Raw genomic sequence first — 22270 nt, forward strand, 5'->3', positions numbered from 1 at the left:
TGTAAAATGGACCAATCAGCAGAATGTGGGTGGGGCCAGATTAGAGACTAAAGCAGGTTGCCTGAGCCAGCAGTGGCAACCGGCTTGGGTCCCCTTCCACAGTGTGGAAGCTTTGTTCTTTCATTCTTTCCAATAAATCTTGCTGCTGCTCACTCTTTGGGTCCACACTGCCTTTATGAGCTATAACACCACGAAGGTTTGCAGCTTCACTCCTGAAGCCAGTGAGACCACGAACCCACCGGGAGGAACGAACAACTCCAGACGCACTGCCTTAAGAGCTGTAACACTCACCGCGAAGGTCTGCAGCTTCACTCCTGATCCACTGAGACCACGAACCCCCCAGAAGGAAGAAACCCCAAACACATCCAAACGTCAGAAGGAACAAACTCCCGACACGCAGCCTTTAAGAACTGTAACTCTGTGAGGGTCCGTGGCTTCATTCTTGAAGTCAGTGACACCAAGAACCCACCAATTCTGGACACAATATGAATATGGAAAGTTGCTCATGAGATAGTTTTAAGTGAAAAAAATCAAGTTAGCAAAATAAGTATGGTCCAATTTCTGGTTATATTCCTTAGCTGGAATATAAACACTGCTAGTGTTGGCTGTCCATTGTTGACATCGCTCTCTCCACCCCCAGTGTGTTTGCATTAATTTATATGCATTGTGGCTTTTGTTCTAGCTGAGAGGAGAAGAGGTATAGTTGGTACAAGAGATGAGGAGGAATGTGGAGAAATATGGTGAGTGCAGTAAGGAATCTATCTCCTGCCTTACTTATACTAGGTTGAGCTCCTAGGCTTTGTGAATGACAGCTGGAAAGGATGGAAGTGTTTCATTTTTTAAAAATAAAAATACGATATTGTAATTTTGGACAAGGGGGTAGGGAACAAAGCCCCAGAAAGTTCAGGAAAGAATTAAGAGATTTTGTGCATATGGAGCAATAACTCCTAGACCATATGTCAAAGACTGCCATGAAGCTGGAGAGGAGACAAATCTCCCAATCTGTGTGGTGGAGGCTGCTCAATGTCCCCCAATTTCCCTTCATCTCATCTTGCTTATTAATACAATTTCAGTTAGGCACTCAGCTGACAGGACTATGTTTCGCAGATCCCCTTGCAGCTAGGTGTGGCTTTGTAATCAGATGGAATGAGGGGATATGATTGTAGAAACTGGAGCAGCCATCTTGAATGAAAGATGCAAGGCAAGCTCTGATGATGGCAGAGTCACGAGATAAAAGGAGCCTGGGACCCTGTCACAGGACAGAGCTGTCAGCAATACCATCTCTATAACAAACACTAAATTTAATTATTCATATCTAAATCTGAACATAGATAGGCAGTAATTTCTGACCAGTGTTTAGCCCAGCACAAGGCCTGGGTGGTAGACTTTCAATAAATGTAGAATTAAGTTTATTCACATTATATAGAGTTATTGCAAGGCAAGAATGAGACCTTAGACTTTCGTGCTCAATCTTGAAGACAATGTTTTTCAACCCTTTTCAACAGATTCTCTCTCAAAACCTAAAATCTCATCCACCATCCAACTCTCTAATTTGTTTTACCAGGGAGATGTGTTTCTCAAGTAAAGAAATAGAAGATAGTGTGTTTTCTACGTATTGTCAGTTAGCTAATTAGAGCAGAATGCTGGTGATGCCAAAATCTGTAGCCCCATCCCTTATATGGCATTTGAGGGGAGCGAGTATAAAGCAGTAGTTAATACCAAAAGTTTTGGCCTCAAGGCTGCAGTTATCTCTCCTTTGTGAGATCTTGGGGGCACGGTTTAACCTCTCTGGGTCTCATCCAAGAAATGGAAATACTAATAATACTCCATATGGTTGTTGCAATTATGAAATGAGATGTCTGTTGGAAGTGCCGAGGAGTGCCTAGCACAACCAAGAGCTTGTTGAACTTGTCACGCTTTACTGTCGGTAATGTGCATTAAGCAAACGATAGTTTTATTTGTTTATTTCATCTTCTAAGAATACATTGTAGCTCGACATTTTGGCACCAGCCCCTAAAACGTTCCCACCACCACCCCTGCTGCGACAAAGCACTACGCTCCTTACGACAGCGTACGACGCCGAGCCTGACAGAGACGCCGAGCCTGACAGGGACGCCGAGCCTGACAGGGACGCCGAGTCTGACGGGAACGCCTCGTGCGGTAGAACCGCGCGGGCCAATCGCGCTGCTCCCGGGCGATGACGTAGGCTGCGCCTGTGCATGCGCAGGGCGGGGAGACCTTGGCGAAGCGGCGGAGGCGTCCAGCGGAGGTGAAAGCATTGGCGGAAAGGAAAATACAGCGGAAAAATGCAGAGCTGGAGTCGTGTGTACTGCTCCTTGGCCAAGGTGAGGGCCGAGTAGGTGGGGTCGTGCTGAGCCAGAGGCACGGAAGGTCCCGCTCAGTGGGTCCGGTACGCGGCCTAACCCTGTTGGGCTGGCGGAGGCCGGGCGCCTGGGCCGCACCACCCCTGGTCCCGCCTCTGCATCGGCTCAGCCCGGCCCTAGGCTCCGAGGTGGTCGCTCATCCTGCGGCTGCAGCAGACGAGGGACTGGCCTGGGCCCAGGCTGTGGCGAGTCCTTTCGGGTTGTGTGACGGCCAGCGGTCACACATGCCACACCCCCAAGCCTGGGTCGAGGGCCATCCCGGTCACACATAGGCCTCTACCTTGGAGGAAGTGTAAGTCACCCATGTCCCGTATAGTCTGGATCTTTATACCATCTGCCTTTTTCTCATCCTAATCCTGATCCCTGAGTGGCCTAAGTTTATGCAGTGGGCAGGTAACCCTGGGGTCACTTCTTGAATGGTTTGGACCCAGTCAGCTCCATCAGATAGCCCTCGGAATTCCCCTAAGGTCTTGTCAGTGTTGGCAGCTTTCAACTGGTGTTCATTGCCATCGCTGACGTCTTTCTGGAGGCTTAAATCTTTAATTGCAGCAGGTTATCAGAACAACTCTCCTTTTTAATCTGCCTGCCAGATACAGCCAAATTGTGTGTATGTGGCACCGTGGCTGGGTACTATATTGGTGGAGACCTTAAAAATAATATAGCGATCAAACCCTTTTGTTTCAGAGATGAGGAACCTCAGTTCCCAAAAGTTAATGTAACATTCTACAAGTCATGCTTTTAGGGAGCGGCGGAGGTGGGACTGAAACTCAGGATTGTCAGTCTGCTGCTCTTTGGGTTTGCTGTCCTGACCTCAAGTGTTAAGAGTTGCCTTGGAATAGGAAACATCAGTGTAGGTTTTGTCATTGCCGCCCATTTGCCTGCTGTGAGCAGGGGTTATTTGCTTGCTTGCTTTCTGCCTCATTGCCCTTAGGAAATGGTAGCCATCCACATATAGAGATTAGGGAGATTATGATGCAATTTGTCAAACTGTAGTAGCTCCAGAACGTAAGTACATTACTTGGTGCATTTTCCTAAGTTACCTTGTCTAATTTGCTATTCCTAGTTGATGTCTCAGGAACATCTTCATAGACTGTTCTAAGTAAATACGGACTGTATATACATGCTAGCTTAGATTAGGAAACAAAAGTTACAGGTAAAAGGATTATCATTATCTATCTATATCTAATATCTGTATAGATATTATCAATATCTATACAGGTATAGATTATTCAAGTATTTAAGTTAGAACTTTCAGAGCTTTATTTATTTATTTATTTATTTTGAGACGGAGTCTCACTCTGACGTCCAGGCTAGAGTGCAATGGCACTGTCTCGGCTCACTGCAACTTCCGCCTCCTGGGTTCAAGTGATTCTCCTGCCTCGGCCTCCCGAGTAGCTGGGATTACAGGCACCCGCCACTACACCCGGCTAATTTTCTTGTATTTTTAGTAGAGACGGGGCTTCACCATGTTGGCCAGGCTGGTCTCGAACTCCTGACCTCAGGTGATCCGCCCACCTCAGCCTCCCAAAGTGTTGGGGTTACAGGCATGAGCCACCACGGCTGGCTCAGAGCTTTATGACATTAAAATGATCCCTGGCACTAATAATTAGCCATGTTTTCTGAAAATTGAATAAAAATACCATTGAATACGTTTTTAAAATTAAGTTAAATATGAGATGATTTGTTGACTATTCATAATAAAAAGATGGGTGTGGCAAGCTGAGGCTGAAAAGTTTAAGTGATTAGTTATTGTCAAAGAGGGGCTATTGATCTATAACTTCTGTGTGGCAGTGGAAGAAGATACACTAATAATCCTTGCTTGATGCATTTGCCCAAAGTTGTTCTGTTTTCATCAACCTTCCGTAGTTCTATGTTTTGAATTCATATCTTACATAATAGGAACATTTTCTTTTTCTAGAGAGGCCATTTCAATCGAATATCTCATGGCCTACAGGGACTTTCTGCAGTGCCTCTGAGAACTTATGCAGATCAGCCAAGTAAGTACTTAAGTAAAACATTTTTTTCATCACATTAGCCGACAATTCCTTTCTATTTCAATGTAAAAGTAAGTGAATATTGGAATAACTTATGTTAAGTGTCTTATAGTTCATTTGTTCATATATTTATTCGTTTGAATGTATGTTGAGCTAGTGTGTTTCAGGTGGTGAACAAGGTAAAAAAACCCTGCTCTTATGAAACTTGTAATTTGGTGATAAAAGACAAACAATATATAAGTAACGGATAAATATTTTGGGAAGTAACTGAAAATTAAAGCAGGTAATAGGGAGGAAGAGAGAGAATTTTAGATACAGTGTCAGGAAAGGCCTTTCTGAGGAGATGATGTTTGGGCAGGGTCCTGAGTGAAGTGGGGGAGTGAGGTTACTTCAGGCAGAGGGGAAACAACACTGAGAAAGGTCTGAGGCGGGAGTTAGCTTGTGAAGTTTAAGGAATAAGAAGAAGGCTGGTATGGCTGGAGCGGAAACCCATGGAATGTAAAATCAGAGAGATAGGCAGGAGACAGATCATGGAGTGCCTTGTAAGGCAGGTCTGGTAGTTTGGATTATACTCAAAGTATGATGGGAAACAGGTTTTGAGCAGGGCAGCAATTTCATATGTTTACATTTAAAAAGTTAATTTTGTCCATTGAGTAAGGTTGTATTGGTTATTTTAACACTGTTTAGAATGATGAGATGACTTTCTTGACATCCTGAATGAAAGTCTTCATGGGTTTATCAAAAGCGTGTTTTAAAGATTAGCAGGATCTAAAAGGAAGCTATGGGTCATGGAATTTTCTCCTGTGTACTTTTTTTATATTTTTGAAGTTCCCATAAAGGATATGCATTTTATTTTTTTAAGTATTTAAAACAGAAAGTTAATAGGATTATATTGAAGTATTTTGACCTGTCAGTACCAAGGATATTGATTATTTGAAATGTACTGTTTTGACATTTACTGAATTCACCAGTATAGATTATAAGTAACATTGGATGTCTTAAAGCTTCAATTATAGAAATCATTGTCTGGGCAAACTGTGACTATCAGTCTCCCTGCATTCTGTGAAGTAATTTAATCCTGTATCCTCAACTGTTATCCAACCATTATCATTTTGGATATTTTATTTCTAGAGGAAGGGTAGGGGAGGATTCTAGTCACCCATGACCACAGTGAGTGAGTGATTTATCCTAGCTTTGAACAGGTCAAGAAATCCTTTTAAAAAAAATGCTAATACGATGATGAAGGGAAAAGTTGGACCTCTTACACACTTTATCTCTTGTTAAATGGGAATCTCATTCTTCTCAACTCATAACAGGAGAAATGTTAGATTTTCATTTCTAAAGGATATTTTTCATGGCTAACTCTATACCTTTGGAATCACTCAACAGAGATTATTCAGTGCCTTCTATTTGCCAGGCAGACCCCCAGCCAGAACTTAGATTTTAGTGGAATGAGGCTGAGTGTTCCACAATCAGTTTGGTGATCCCTTGACATTGAGTAAATCATAAATCACTTAGTACCCATGTGTGTAAAGTGTGTAAAAGCTTTGAGTATATACAGTAGCAAGCATTTTACACACATACTTGTATTTATCTGAGGTACATGCTTACTGTCTTTTCCTCAGGAATGCATACTTCATCAGGGCAGGGACTGTGTGTGACTGTGACTGTTTTGTTTAGTGTCTAAAGGGATACAGTAGGTAGTCAGTACATATTTATTGAATGAATGAACCCTGGGGCCTGGTCTGTTTTAATTACTGCTCTGTGGCAAAACATCCAGTATGGTGTCTTGTACAAAGTAAGTAACCAGCTACAACAACAATAATATTAACTGATGCACTGAGGGCTTAACTCTGTCTCAGGCACAGATTTAATCCTCATGGCCTTTCTACTACCCATGTGCTGCTGTTCTCCCCATTTTATAGATGGAAGAGTTAGGTTTTTTAACTAGGAAATGACAGAGCTGGGAGAATCCTTTTGACTTCAGAGCCTACACTGTTAATGTTTTATTCAGTTTTCTTCCTTACGTGAGTATTGATTGACTCTCCTGAGGAGTTCAAATCTTATTATGATACAGTCTTGGTTACACCATCTGAGAGATGTCTGAATAGCCTTATGAACCAGGTTCATCAGAATTTGCAAAGTTGTTTGTGTTACTGTTGATGTGACCTTTTATTTTATGACAGCACTTAATCAAACTTGTAGCACTTAAACTTGTAGCACTTACATCACTCACGTTCACTACATTCATTCATTCTTTTATTATTTCGACAAATACTAGTATCTACTATGTGTTAGTCACTGGGCTAACCACTGGAGTACCGCAGTGAGCAAGATGGACAAGACCCAGCTTTTATAGAGCTTACAATTCAGTTGGGGGAGACAAACATCCAACATATAATTGTGACAGGGGTCCACAGACTTAAGCATAGGGAGTAATGACATCTATATATGGATTGGGAATGGTCACATAATTCTTTCCTAAGGAATTATGTTGATAGCTGAAAAGGTTGAGAGTAACTCTGGTTACAGGTTGGACCTTTTACTGTAATTCTTTTTTTTTTATTTAGACTGTAAGAAGTAGGGCTATGTCATTTATATATACACACACACAGACGCAGCATGTGCAGGCACACCCCCCCCAAGAGCCTAAAGTAGTGTTTGTAATGTGAAATGCGTGCTGTTAGTGTTTATTTCTAGGTAGATGGAACAGATCGTACATAGGTAGACCAGCATAATTCTATGCATGTAGGCTAAGAGTAGTAATTCACCGTTACTGAAGCTTAAACTGCATGGTATTGGTGAGTAAACAGAACGTGGTAGGAGATGAGGCTGGAGAAATAGTTACTGAAGGAATTTGGATGCTGTACTTAGGAACATGGGCTTTATCTAACAAGAGACTGGAGAACCAACAGAGCATAACAACAAGGAGAATAACATCTGAGTTGGGTTTTAGCTTTGCGGTAGCACTGGGTAGGCTAAAATGGAGGATGTGAATGAGGCTAGTGGCTGCCGGACTGAAGTTTGGAGATGGATCTGAGAAGGGGAGTGACACTGAGTTGCTAGTATGCACCTAGCACCTTCTTAGGATCTTAACATGCGTACTCTCTGATCCTCACAACCCTAGGCTGCAGGTGTCATCCTTACTATTATTCCTATGTTATATCAAAGCCCAGAGAGATTGAGTAATTTGCCCAAGAACTTAACGGGGTTAGAGTTTGGAACCCAGGTCCGTTTTACTTCAGATCATTTCTTATTTTACTATATTTCTTCTTTAGGGACCAGGAGGTTATGACTAGAAAGTAGAGTATTGATTTCAGAGGCTGAACAGTTTTGGGTGATAACAAGTATAGAGTGTTAACTATGGGAGGAGGTTACTGAAAAAGACTGGAGATTAAGGCCATTGACAATGTAAAAACAACTTCCCTTACCCCTCAACAAAATGTCAACAAATAAACCTTATCAGGTAGCTCTTATATTTAGTAAATTTGGTAATTAATGATTATTGCCTTATGACATCTCTTTTCCTGTTCGTTTTTTGTTTTTAAAAATCTGGTTTTTTTTTTTTTTTTTTTTTTTTTTTGAGACGAGGTCTCGCTCTTGTCCCCTAGGCTGGAGTGCAATGGCGCGATCTTGGCTCACTGCAACTCTGCCTCCCGGGTTCAAGTGATTCTCTTGCCTCAGCCTCCCGAGTAGCTGGGATTACAGGCGCTTGCCACCACACCCGGCTAATTTTTGTATTTTTAGTAGAGATGGGGTTTCACCATGCTGGCCAGGCTGGTCTCGAACTCCTGACCTTAGGGGATCCGCCCACCTTGGCCTCCCAAAGTGCTGGAATTACAGGCATGAGCCACTGCTCCTGGCCAAAAATCTGATTTTACCTTTATTTTGACATGTGCCTCTTTTTCCTCACTGTGTTGTAAGGTTATTGAAGGTGCTGATGAGTCATAAATATTTGATTTCATTCTGTAAAGCATATTCTTGTCATTTTAGTTAAGTTCTTGATTGTCCTGGAGATTATGGGATCATCTGCGTGTTTTGGAAGGCAATAGAACATAATGGTACATAGGAGCACACATTTCAGAATCTAGAGGACCTTGTTTGAATCCTGGCTAGATTACTTACTAGTTGTGTAGCCTTATGCAAATTATTTAGTTGTTTTCAACCTTTTCTTCCGTTAATGGTAGTATTAACTATGTCATAAAAATGTAATGAGGTTTACATAAGACAGTACACGTGACTGGCTCACTAACTGGCACATTTTAAGCTACCCAAGTGGTAGGTATTATTGTAGACTGACTTTTTTTTTTTTTGAAACAGAGTCTCACTCTATCATGCAAGCTGGGGTGCAATGGTGCGATCTTGGTTCACTGCAACTTCCACCTCCCGGGTTCAGGAGATTCTCATGCCTCAGCCTCCTGAGTAGCTGGGACTACAGGCACGCACCACTATGCCCAGCTAATTTTTGTATTTTTAGTAGAAATAGGGTTTCACCATGTTGGCCTGGCTGGTCTTGAACTCCTGACCTCAAGTGATCCACCCACATTGGCCTCCCAAAGTGCTGGCATTACACAGACTGACTTCTTGAGATACATCTTGTAATTATATTGATGATTACAATTGATTTGTAACACAACACCTTTATTTCAGTGGTAGCCTGGATAACCAGGTGCCTTATTTTCCTGATAACGATCTAATATGTAACACTTGTAGGAATTTGTAGAGTACTTTTCTTGACTTTTTTCTTTGAGTTAATTTTAATAACATTAATTGCCTTGTTTAAGTCAGTCACCTCTTATTGTACTCCAGTATTTTTAAAGTATCAACCTGATAGGAGCACACATTTCAGAATCTAAAGGACCTTGTTTGAATCACTTCACTGAAACACAGATTGCTATTCAGCTGTCATTTGCCATTTTTCCATCAGGTTTGCCTTAAATAAATGTATTTCATTTAACTACTTTTCTGTATCCTTTTTTTTTTTGAGACAGAGTTTCACTCTTGTTGCCCAGGCTGGAGTAGTGCAGTGACACGATTTCAGTTCACTGCAACGTCCACCTCCCGAGTTCAAGCGATTCTCCTGCCTCAGCCTCCTGAGTAGCTGGGGTTACAGGCGCTTGCCACCACGCCTGGCTAATATTTTGTATTTTTAGTAGACACAGGGTTTCACCATGTTAGTCAGGCTGGTCGCAAACTCCTGACCTCAGGTAATCCGCCTGCCTCAGCCTCCCAAAGTGCTGGGATTACAGGCGGGAGCCACCACGCCTGGCCTGTATCCTGATTTTTTAACTTTTTTTTTTTGAGACAGAGTCTTGCACTGTCGCCCAGGCTGGAGTGCAGTGGCACGATCTCGGCTCACTGCAAGCTCCGCCTCCTGGGTTCACGCCATTCTCCTGCCTCAGCCTCCCCAGCAGGTGGGACTACAGGTGCCTGCCACCACGCCCGGCTAATTTTTTTTGTATTTTTAGTAGAGACGGGGTTTGGTCTTGATGTCCTGACCTCGTGATCCGCCTGCCTTGGCCTTCCAAAGTGCTGAGGATTACAGGCGTGAGCCACTGCGCCCGGCCCTGATTTTTTAACTTTATGTATGGGACCCAACCTGTGAAATTCTTCTTGACAAGGAGAGGGTGAGTCAGAATCATGTGTTATCAGCTTTCATTTATATGCATCCTTTGGTACAGGTGAGAGTTAGATGATTTGTTTTTCTGACATTTTATTATGAAAAATTACAAGCATTTAGAAAATTATAAGAATTTTACATTGAACACCCATAGTTTTCTTCCATTAACATTTTCTGTGCTTACAGTACCACATATGTGCTCATTCATTTATCCATCAGTCTATCTTATTTTTTGATACATTTCAAAGTAAATTGCAGACATGTGTATACTTCCCCTAAATACTGGTTTGTTTCTGAAAGTTTGTTCCTGGCTTATACCCTCCTGTATTCTCAGTTGACAGATCTTTACATAAAGCGTCTGCTTTTTTATTATTTTTGTGCATCTTAGCACTTTAGTGGTATTGTAATGGAATATTACATCTAGTATCTACAGTGAGAGAGGAACTCTTGAATTTTTGGTATTTTCTGAAGTTTAAAAAAAAACATCTAAGATTACATAGTGAATAGGGAAATAAAACCCAAGGTTTTTGGCTATTATCTTTTATCTCTTGTTTACTTCTCCTGACCTTACTGAAACAAGTTCTTTTCCAAACCAAATTTATCATTTTAGTACCGTGGACCTACTATAAGAATTGTTACATATCAGTGATTAAAAATATATGCTCAAAAATACGTATGCTCAAAAATACATATACTGAAAATCTAAAATATTTAATTCAGTTTTATTGTCATTAAAAGGGTTTTTGGAGAATTATAGCAATAATATATGTTATAAATATATATGCTCATGTAAGAATGAGAAAAGACTATAAAATATGGCAAAAATTGAATTTTATAAAAACTTTCCTAGAAGAAAGATTGGGAGGACCTATAAACAGTTCTCTCTGGGTTGTATGGCAATGTGGATGGGTTGTTTTTTTTTTTTTAATTTTGCTTTAGTGTATTTAAATTTATTCAGTAAACCTAAATTTTTAATCAGAAAAGACATTAAAAATTCAGCAAAGAAACCTGTTTTGTAGCTTGTATTTACATTACTCTGAAATTAAAAATTAGAACCCATTTAAGGGATGTTGTGTAGATCATCATTTGGTTCAAGATTTGAAAATAAAAATACATTTTATTAGATACTTAATTCTGAACCGAAATCAGCGAACCAAGCAGGGTGGCTAAAAAGCACAGATGGATCAGTAAAAATTGAAGCAATTTTTCATGTATTGAAATGACTATACGTATTTTTTCATGTATTATCTCAGTTATCATCTGCTATAACCAAAGAGAACTAGTATTTTCATTTATTCAACAGGAGGGATTCTTAGATTTTGTGGATAATTGGGCTGAGTAACTTAGTTATCCACCAACACAGAGGTTCTATGATTCTGTTCAGGCCAGCAAAGGTTTTTTGAATGATACTACTCTAGGGATGTGTGTTTTTGGGGAGAGGGGGTGATGCAAATTAAAATAGTCTTCTTTGTAGGTCAGAATATAGCTACTATGTATAGAATACTTATTATGTATGCTATAGGTACTATGCCAAATTATTTACATACATTATTTTATTCTGTTATCACCCTATGAAGTAGGTTTTTTTGTGGTCTTTCTTTTGCCAGGTATGGAAACAAAGATGAAGCAGGTTAAATTACTCACCTAAGGTCACATAGGTAGTGATTATAAAGCTTGATTATTGCTCTCTGGGATTTTAGTTTATGATGGTTAAAACTGAGGAATGGAATAGTATTGAATAATGGAAAGACCACTGGAAGTAGAGTCAAAAAGCTTAGTTTGTCTCTGCAACTCACTTGCCAGTTAACCTTAGACAAGTTAATTGACCTCTCTGAACTTCTTGTTTATTCTGTGAAATGTCTTATTTATGACATCTTTATCTTCCTCATAGGAAATTCTGAGACTCAAACATGATATATATGTGAATATGTGTTATGAATTGCTAAATGCTAGACTAGTTGGGGTTGTCAGGACAGTGGAAGGGGAAGAAAAGGGAGACTGTTTCCTAACTCTTAAAAGTCATTGTTACTTTATTTGAAGTTGGATTGAGAAGAATGGGAGTAATTGGACTTACTTGCACGTTTGTATTACGATTGTTAAACTCCTAAGGATACTGATCAAAATTAATTTTCAATTTTTTATCTTTATTTGAAAAATGGCCACAATAGTTAATTGAATATTCTGGTTAGCCTATTATCTTAAAGTATGTAAAAATTATCAATATGCAAGTTTAAAACATATTTGTTAAATATTACATAGAAGCTGTTTTTTCCCCATATTTCAGAAGTTAAGGACCTGAAAAAGGTAATGGGTCTTAAATTTATTGGAAATACTAAAGCATTATATAAAATTATCTTATTTAATTCTAACATCAATCATTGAAGGCAGTGTTTTCATCCCCATATTACAGAAAGGTTAAGTCATTTGGTCAAGTTCACACAACTGATCATTGGCCGTGCTGAGATATGAATGAAGCCCAGAATGTCAGATTCCAAAGCTCAGGCTCTTTGCTTCATACATACTTGTCTTCCAGTATCACTAAATTCCTGTCAGTTATTAAATCAATAGAATTTAGGAAGGTCAGTGAATACAATGTGAGTGTTACAGAACTCAGTTGTGTTTCTGTATGTTGTAATGAATAGAAAATAATAGAAAATGAAATTTGAGTATGTCATTTTTCAGTAGCATCAAAGAGCATCAAGTAGTAGTAATAAAATAGTGCAGAAACTATGTAGAAAATGCTGATTTGTACTCTAAGAGGTTTAAGTATCGGGTTATTTGTTTGCTCTTCCAAAGAGCTCTTTTTGGTAAATATTAAGCAATTTACTATTTTATATCAATTTGCTTTTATCGTAGTTGATGCTGATGTAACAGTTATAGGTTCTGGTCCTGGAGGATATGTTGCTGCTATTAAAGCTGCCCAGTTAGGCTTCAAGGTAAGGTTTGAACTCAAACTAAGTATTGATTTATTTTAATTTGGGAAGGGTTGATCATATTTATAAAGTACTTTGCAGGCAAAAACATGGTAAATACTTTCTTAACTCTGTAAATTACTTGTAAGCCTGAGACTAATAAAGATTAGGTTCATTTGGTTGTAGTATTCTCTTGGAATGGAAAGTGAAATCTATTAGTTTTCTTCTTTTCCCAGTACTTTTCATTTTGGCTTCTAATCACACTTTGGAAGATACAGTGATAGAACTAAAAGCATATATTTGGTAATGTTAAGCACACAAAAATATCTTTTAGAATAATTCACTTTTGGGTTAGCCCAAAAGTGTTTATTATTATTCAAATGATAAATTATAAAGGACTATATATTTTAGTCTCTGTGAAAACACAGCCCGAATAGCTTGTTTTGTAGAAGAATTAAGACATATATTTGGAATTTTAGTGATCTGAAACATTGAGGTTATGTGCAGTTAAATAATGTTTTCTTTGGTTGTAGACAGTCTGCGTTGAGAAAAATGAAACACTTGGTGGAACGTGCTTGAATGTTGGTTGTATTCCTTCTAAGGTGAGCATATGTTTTGTACAGCGCAGAGATTGTTTTTGGCTAGCAACCAACTAGAAGGATGGATTGAGACTAGATTAGACAAATACACTTGTTAAAAAACAATCCAAGTTGTGGCACATTTCACACAGAGAAAAAAAAGAATGATAAAAAACACACTTCTCTTTTGTAAAACTTAAAGAGTGCTGTCACTAGTCTGCCACACATTCCTGAAATAACTTCCGTGTCTCAGAATGCCTAGCTTTCCATTCAAACAGACTCTGATGTTCTAGTTTTTTCTCTTTATCTTTCCTTCACCAGTGTAACAGATAATAGACAGTAAATTGTTCTTTTAGGTCCTTTTTGTATGTAAACATGACTGCCTTTTTCACCTGCCACCCTGAAGTGTGTACTTATGCCTTTACTTTTAAACAAAGTAAAAATGTCTTTTTCATTCTTGTTTGTTGAATGTTTTTCACATCATTATTGTTTGTCTTTGAGACAACTAAGAGAAACTGAATTGGTGTAGTGCCATATACTATTCCATGTAGAGAATGCCATGTCTTTTTTTTTAACTTCTTTTAAAATTTTTATTGTAAATTGACAAATTACAATTGTATATATTTATGGCATACAGAGTGGTGTTATGATTTATGACTATAATGTGGAATAATTTAGTCAAGTTAGTTAACATATTCATTACCACAGTACTTATTTTTGTGATGAGAAAATTTGAAAGAGAATATCGGCCGGGCGCGGTGGCTCACGCCTGTAATCCCAGCACTTTGGGAGGCCGAGGCGGGTGGATCACCTGAGGTTGGGAGTTCGGGACCAGCCTGACCAACATGGAGAAACCCCATCTCTACTAAAAATACAAAATTAGCCAGGCGTGGTGGTGCATGCCTGTAATCCCAGGGAGAATTGCTTGAGCCCAGGAGGCGGAGGTTGCAGTAAGCTGAGATGGCGCCATTGCACTCCAGCTTGGGCAATAAGAACAAAACTCCGTCTCAAAAAATGAAAAGAAAGAGACTATCATTTCATGAGTGCTTTTTGATTATTTGAAGTCTATGAATATTTGATAATTTCATCTTTTTAATTTCCCTTAGGCTTTGTTGAACAACTCTCATTATTACCATATGGCCCATGGAAAAGATTTTGCATCTAGAGGAATTGAAAGTAAGTATACTTTTCATGCTTAATGATATTACCAGATTGCTTGACTTGGCTCTTCTGTCTAAAGACTTAAATGTGTCTAATGTATGTATAATAGATGTTTAGTGAAGGAAGAGTAAAATAAAGAATCTAAAAAATGTGGAGAGATTTACTTAAAAAAGAAGGCCTAAATCCACATTTCTCCCAGCCAAGTATAACCAAGCCTAACCCTGCAAATCCAGATTTCTACCATTATATCTTCTGTTCCTTTGCCAACTTTTTCCTGAGGTTTGCCTTTATGTGTTTTTGAAGAGTCAGTTTTCATATCCTAAAATCTGGAGATCACTGAGAAGGCTGGATTCCTGAGTACTATGGGGAGATAGAGGAAGGAAGGAAGGCCCACTTAAGCTGTTGATAGTAGAAAAATTAGAGGAGAGAAAGAGTGAGGCATAGCGGAAAAGGAAGAAGACATTTCATAACGTATCTTGTCTTCTGACATACTTTTTGAGCTGTTTTAATCTTTTGTCTCCAATTATTGTTGTTGGTAGATACTTCCAGAAAGGTAGTCTCTTCTGGGCAGGACCTAGTCATAACCTTGGGTTGTTACTTTTCCTTCATTTGTTTCTTTACAGAGGTAGGTTTGAGGGGCTACTTAAGGCAATCCATTGGGTATAGAGATGATGTATATGTACTAAAACTAATAGAATATCATACTAGATGAAAAATGGAATGACGTAAAGAAAGAAGAGCTAGGGGTAGTCAGGAGACCTGCATTGTAGGCAAGGCTTTTACATCCTAGCTCTGTGACCTTGGGTAAATCAGAAATCTCTCAGAGTCTCTTTTTCCTTATCTCTAAGATATGTGTTGGTTGTTATATGAGGTACTTTCTAAGATACCCTTCTTACCTCTAAAGTTTAATTGAGTTAAGCATTTTTATCTAATACTGTTGCTTCAGAGTTCTCTTCTGAGTTGAATGAGTGATTAAAACCTAGGTGATTAAACTTTTTAATATTAAGCTTCTGTATTTGAAATTTTTAAACGTGTATTTTTTATTTGTTTTGTTTCATGAAATCTAGCATTTTCCTTTATTTAAAATTTCAGATGATGTTTTACTTTGTCATTTCTACTTACATATCTTCCAGACTTATAACCATCATAAGGTGTTCGGAGGATATGTTATCACAGTGGGATATAATGTTTTATTTTGGACTGCATTTTTACCTAAGGTAGACATTTTATAGTGTTTGATAGGTTCTGTTTCTGTGATACAATGATGTTGGCCTTTTGTCAACTATAATTATAAGTTATTACATTTTGAAACTTTAATACTGCCTTTTATAAGCATTAGGTTGAAATTTTCCAGTTGGTGAGTGAAAAACACTGCATATTGCTTCAAGAATTTAGCTAAGAACTAAAGATTAATTGAACAAATTACAGTGTCCGAAGTTCGCTTGAATTTAGACAAGATGATGGAGCAGAAGAGTACTGCAGTAAAAGCTTTAACAGGTGGAATTGCCCACTTATTCAAACAGAATAAGGTCAGTGTTTAATATTCAGATTTCTGCTTTACTTTGAATACACATTAAACTTTGCATTATAGAGTGATGATATTTGAACTTGGTTACAGGGGAATATTTATTTAATTTAAAATAGCTTGCTAACCTGAAATAGATTTCCCTGACATATATCACAGATTTTTTGCTGCACCATGGTGTAGCATTACTAAGTAAGGAAGCATTTTGTTTTAGATAAATTACAGAGTAATTTTTCCTTTGAATGATTTACCAAATTACTTTAAACTTTGTGAATTTATAAAGATTATTTCATAAAGGTTGTTCATGTCAATGGATATGGAAAGATAACTGGCAAAAATCAAGTCACTGCTACGAAAGCTGATGGCGGCACTCAGGTTATTGATACAAAGAACATTCTTATAGCCACGGGTTCAGAAGTTACTCCTTTTCCTGGAATCATGGTATTTATGCTTCATAATTTACAACCATTACAACTTTTCTTTAGAAATACGTTTTATAAATTGTTTATGCTATTTGTGAACTTTGAGAGATTTCTGACTGAAATACTATGTTTTGATGGTCATTCAGCTTTGGGAAGTTACCTGTCTTTATTCTGCAGTGATTCTGACCAGCTATAGAACACTTTATATTAAAATGTGTTTGAATACAGTATGAAGTTAAAATTGACCATTGCGTTTGGAATATTGGAGGATAAAATTTAAAGTCAGCATTTTGATGGGATTTGATGAAATTAGGTATATAGATACCTCAAAACAAATAAATGACTTAGTATTTTTAGTGATTCTACTGAGATCACAGTTTATAAATACATTTATCTCTTCATATCCTTGGAGGATTGGTTCCAGGACCCCCCCTTGGATACCAAAACCCACAGGTGCTCAAGTGCCTTACATAAAAACATAGTATTTGCATATAATCTGCATACTTCCTCCTGTATACTTTAAGTCATCTCTGGATTAGTTATAATACCTAATACACTGTAAATGCTATGCAAGTAGTTCTTATACTGTATTGTTTAGGGAATAATGACAAAAAAACCATGTGTACATTTTCATTACAGATGCATCCATCAATTTTTTTTCTGAATATTTTCAATTAATGGTTGGTTAAATCCGCAAATTCAGAACCCATGGATATGGAGGGTTGACTGTACTAGGTTTTTTCAAATTATTTTGATTATATCTTTTGTTTTTCTTACAGATTGATGAAGATACAATAGTGTCATCTACAGGTGCTTTATCTTTAAAAAAAGTCCCAGAAAAGATGGTTGTTATTGGTGCAGGAGTAATAGGTGTAGAATTGGTAAGTGTTGTCTTTCTGCCTCTTATTACCTCCTTGGAGTTGGAAGGGACTTAAAGGTCCCCTTTTTGATTCTTTGTATGACATTATAGGCTGATCAGCATTGAGTTTTGCTTAAACACTTCTAGTAATAAAGAGTTTACTTTTGTTTTTTTCAAGACAACCTATTTATGTATTTACTCATTTAGAATGTTCTCCTTTATTTCAGTCTGTTTCCTTGTACCTTCCACCCTTCTATTTCCTAGAACTGGTCTAATTCTTTTTTAATATGACAGCCATTCAGATATTTGAGGACAGCTTTTATCCTGAGCAAATTGCATTCCAAATAGAGATTATTCTCTTTACCATCACATATATGATTTGGCTCTTCCCTTCTCTATCCTCATCTTGATGCCTCTTAACTTAGGTTTTAGAAATGTCAAACTACTTGCATTTCTTTGAACACTATGTTATTTTAGACCTTCTGTCTGCCTTGTTCTCCCTTCTTGTCCATCTGGCAGCTTTCCACACATATCCAATGACCTCCCTCCATTTTAGAGCCACTGTGCCTTGTAATCACCAGGAATTGCTCTACTTCTGAAATAATAAATTCAGATATTTTATTATGTAACCATGACCTCCTTTCCTCTTTTACTCAGTTATTCCTAGTGTACTTTGTACCCTTTTTTAGATTTTCTAGTCCATAGATCTACTTTTTTGCAATCTGCCCTTTCCAGTCTTGACTGCGTTCCTGATCAGCTTAGATGCCATAGTCCATCACTTTAACCACACTCTTACAGATGTCCTTCAGTTGCTTGTCTCACTGTTCTGTCATATCTGCTTGGCAAAACTCTGGTTCTGTTTGAATGCAGCAGTCTGCCTTTTTTATGCTATTTCCAGGCTGTTGACTACACCTGGAGAAAAACACACCCTACTCATTGGTACTTGTGTTAATTCTTGGCACAAACCTCAACAAGAACCTCAGCCTTGCTGACAGTTTGTTATTTCCTAAGATGGTACACTGCCCTGGTCTCTGCAATGGCCATTTTCATTTTCTACTCTTCTCAAATCTCTGCTTGTATACTGTCTGCTCTGCCTGTGGATGACCTTGTCTTTTAAATATTACATAAAAGAGAAATCAGATGAGAACTCCCTCAAGTTGATGTCCTAAATTTGATAATGCTTTTACCTGTTGTTACACCTATCCTTTTGATTATCTCTCCTATTACTATGGAAATGCCATTTTCCCTAAGACTAATCCCTTTACTTGTGCTTGGTAGCACATCATCTGCCTTTTCAGAGACTTGGTTTTGTGATTTTTATTCTTGTATTTTTCAGTTTTCAAACTCCTTCCTTCTTATTTACAATTTCATGTGCTTCTATGTGTGTACCTGTGATGCATTTGCACTCATTAACACAGGTTTGTATGCACATAAATACTCCTTCTCTTGGTCCCATGTCCTTGAGTTACCAATTTTGTTTGCACTTTTCCTTCAAAACCCAGCTTCTCAAAAGAGTTGTCCATGCTTTATTTCATCAACTTCCACTCACTCCTCAGTCTATGGTTTGTGCCAATAAATTGCTCTTAGGGCATGAATCTATTTATTGCTCAGTCTGTTGGACTAATTTCTTCACTGCTTTATTTGGCAGTAATTAGCATTGCTGATTTTCTTGCCTTTGAAATGCTTTGCCTAACTTCTGCGATTTCATATTCTTCCATTTTTACATCTGCTCTTTGGGCTGAATTCTCCATATTATGCAAGTTCCCCTTTCTTAGGCTTCCCTTTAATTGTTGGTATTTTTGTTTTTCTTTTTTGTTTTTGAGTCCGAGTCTTGCTCTGTCACCCAGGCTGGAGTGCAGTGGCGCGATCTCGGCTCACTGCAACTTCGCCTCCCAGGTTCAAGTGATTCTCCTGCCTCAGCCTCCCAAGTAGCCCGCCAGCACGCCCGGCTAATTTTTGTATTTTTAGTAGAGACGGGGTTTCACCATATTGGCCAGGCTGGTCTCGAACTCCTGACCTTGTGATGCGCATGATGGCCCATGTCTGTAATCCCAGCACTTTGGGAGGCTGAGGCAGGCAGATTGCTTAAGCCCAGGAGTTTGAGACCAGCCTGGGCAACAGTGTGAGACCTTATCTCTAAAGAAATGTAAAAAATTAGCTGGGCATGGTGGTGTGTGCCTGTAGTCCCAGCTACTCAGGAGGTTGAGATGGGAGAATCACTTGAGCCTGGGAGTTTGAGGCTGTAGTGAGCTGGGTCATGCCAGTGCACTCCATCCTGGGCAAAAGAGCAAGACCCTATCTCAAAAAAAAAAACAAAAAACCCCAAAACAAAAATCAGCTTTTAAGTTACCTTTTTAGTGAATAATTCTTTCTTCTAAGAAAGCTCAAGTCTTTCATTTTTTGAGTCCTTAGTGTAATATATCTACATTTCCATAGTACCCACTAATAATAATACATTGCATTTGTTTGTCTATGGCTGACTTTCCTATAAGACCAAAGCTCCTTGAAGGCAGGACCGAATTTTTAATTCCTATTTAAATCTCCATTGCTTTTCTTAATGTTTAGTATTTAGGTCTCATAGATAACAGGTCTGTTATTTTGTCATCAACCTTTGGATCCTGTCTAGTCCGTTAAGAAAACTTGTAATCTAAACATAATGTTCTGGGTTGTAGAGAGTACTTCTTTTGATATGCATAGTATACTTCTTGTAATGTAATCCTTTAAAATCAGTTTAGTTGTTTTTATAAAGCAGACATTGAGCTTATGTTCAGATAAAAACCACATTTTTTTTTGCATTTGGAATTCTGATTTTTTAAACCTAAGTGACTTTGAACCTTTATTCTTGCTTTAATTTAATCTTGTTCACTCATACTCATTATTCCAATCTATATCTTAGTCTTGATTCTGTCACTCTTATACTTAACTGCTTTTACTTTTCATAGTTCATAAATTTTGGAAGTATGACAATTAAGGCATGTGGTCCCATCATCTGATCTGATCTTGGTTAAGCAAACTTCTGTTGTCATTCACGTCATTAATACAAATTTTTGACCAGGATGAAATATTGAAAGCCATCTGACAGTACAGTCTTTCACCAGTTATAAACACCTTTGATGTTTATTCATCTTCATTTCTCCATCGCATCTACAAGGATATCATGAGATTTTCTTAAAATTTTTTTTAACACCTTGCTGATATCAAAATATACTACATTCGCCGGTCCAGAAACCCTTCAGAAAGTAAGAGTCGTTTATGTGACCTGTTTGGAACACTTGTGGTGGTGTCTAATGATTGTGAAACCAGCTGATTAATAATGTCTTCTAGTATTTAGCAGAATCTCTTCTTTTCCATTTTTGAAAATTTAGGCATATTTGCCTGTCTGCCACCTTTTGGCAGTTCCCTTGTGTTAAGTAAGTTCCCAGAGTTCACTGGGAGTGCCTGTTTTGTCATACTTTAATTGGGTTGATGGGAGAATTAACTTTTCTTTTTCTTTTTTTTTTTTTTTGAGATGGAGTCTCGCTCTGTAGCCCAGACTGGAATACAGTGGCATGATCTTGGCTCACTGCAGCCTCCACCTCCCAGGTCCCAGTTCAAGCAATTCTCCTGCTTCAGCCTCCTGAGTAGCTGGGATTACAGGCACGCGCCACCATACCCAGATAATTTTTCTTTGTATTTTTAGTAGGGACGGGGTTTCACCATGTTGGCCAGGCTGGTCTTAAACTCCTGACCTCATGATCCATCTGCCTCGGCCTCCCAAAGTGCTGGGATTACAGGCGTGAGCCACCACACCCAGCTGGGAATTAACTCTTTAAAAATGACCAGTTGTTCTTAATCTTGGGCGTTGCCTCTTGGTTGACAATATTTCTTCTGTTCATTCTACTTTGCTCTCGTAGTTGGATAAAACAAGAAAAAAGGAATAACATTTACTTTCTTTTGTTGGTCATTATAATATCTCCAAGCAATAATTCTATTTCTTCATCTCAGCAGTTTTGCTTTAGGTTTTTTATAAGCCTTGAGTCTTTTGACACAATGATTTAGATATCTGTTACTGTATTGAATTAGTTTTTACATGTCTTTTTAAAAACTTATTAGAGAATTTACTGTGTAGTCATAATATCTATTTATTTTCTCGTAAAGATTATTCATATAACTGTATTTTTATTTTTTATATTTTGCCTTTCTTCTTGCATTCCAGTTTAGTGTAGTATTAAAGAATACCTTTTTTGGAATTGAACAGATTTAAATTTGAATTTCAACTCTGCCTCTTACTGACTTATGTTCTTGTTAAGTTAATGAGCCACTCTGAACCAGTTGGTTTGTCATCAAGAAGGGGATAAAATTAACTAACTTACAGGACTATTGCTGGGATTTAATACATTTAAAACACTTAATGCAGTGCCTGGCATTTAGTAAGCTCCAAGTAAGTGGTAGATGCTATTGAGTTTTCCTGTCTATAAGTATTTTGAAATCAGTTTTCCTAAAGAGTAGGGCACTTGTCTATGCTCATCACTCCCTACTTTGAATTACACTCCAAGATGATGTTTCTTATTTCCACACTCCCATTATTTCCCCTCTATTTACTTCTATCCCAGTTTCCAAGAATGGTCCTTTTTTGTTTGCTTTTTAAACAGCTTTATTGAGATATAGTTCACATATCAGTTCACCCATTTAAAATGTACAACTCAAAGGTTTTTAGTATATTCATAGAGTTGTAGAGCTGTTACCACTGTCTAACTCTAGAACATTTTCATCACCCTAAAAGAAACTTGGTACCCATTAGCAGTCATTCTCCATTTCTCCCTTTGCTCAGCCCCT

General features: G+C 38.2%; 1 protein-coding gene across 1 annotated transcript in view; it reads left to right on the plus strand.

Annotated features, from left to right (window-relative positions):
• Positions 1 to 2244: 2244 nt before the first annotated feature.
• The window catches only part of DLD (dihydrolipoamide dehydrogenase), a gene marked incomplete at its 5' end in the record, with an annotated part of 28816 nt that continues 8790 nt past the window's right edge, over positions 2245 to 22270 (plus strand). The window contains 7 exon segments of the mRNA NM_001135443.1: positions 2245 to 2345; positions 4303 to 4381; positions 12855 to 12934; positions 13444 to 13512; positions 14595 to 14664; positions 16078 to 16178; positions 17376 to 17477. Coding sequence (NP_001128915.1) covers positions 2307 to 2345; positions 4303 to 4381; positions 12855 to 12934; positions 13444 to 13512; positions 14595 to 14664; positions 16078 to 16178; positions 17376 to 17477 — 540 coding nt within the window.

The sequence above is a fragment of the Pongo abelii genome, chromosome 6 (genome assembly GCF_028885655.2).
Source record: "Pongo abelii isolate AG06213 chromosome 6, NHGRI_mPonAbe1-v2.0_pri, whole genome shotgun sequence".
In the NCBI taxonomy this organism is placed as follows: Eukaryota; Metazoa; Chordata; class Mammalia; order Primates; family Hominidae; genus Pongo; species Pongo abelii.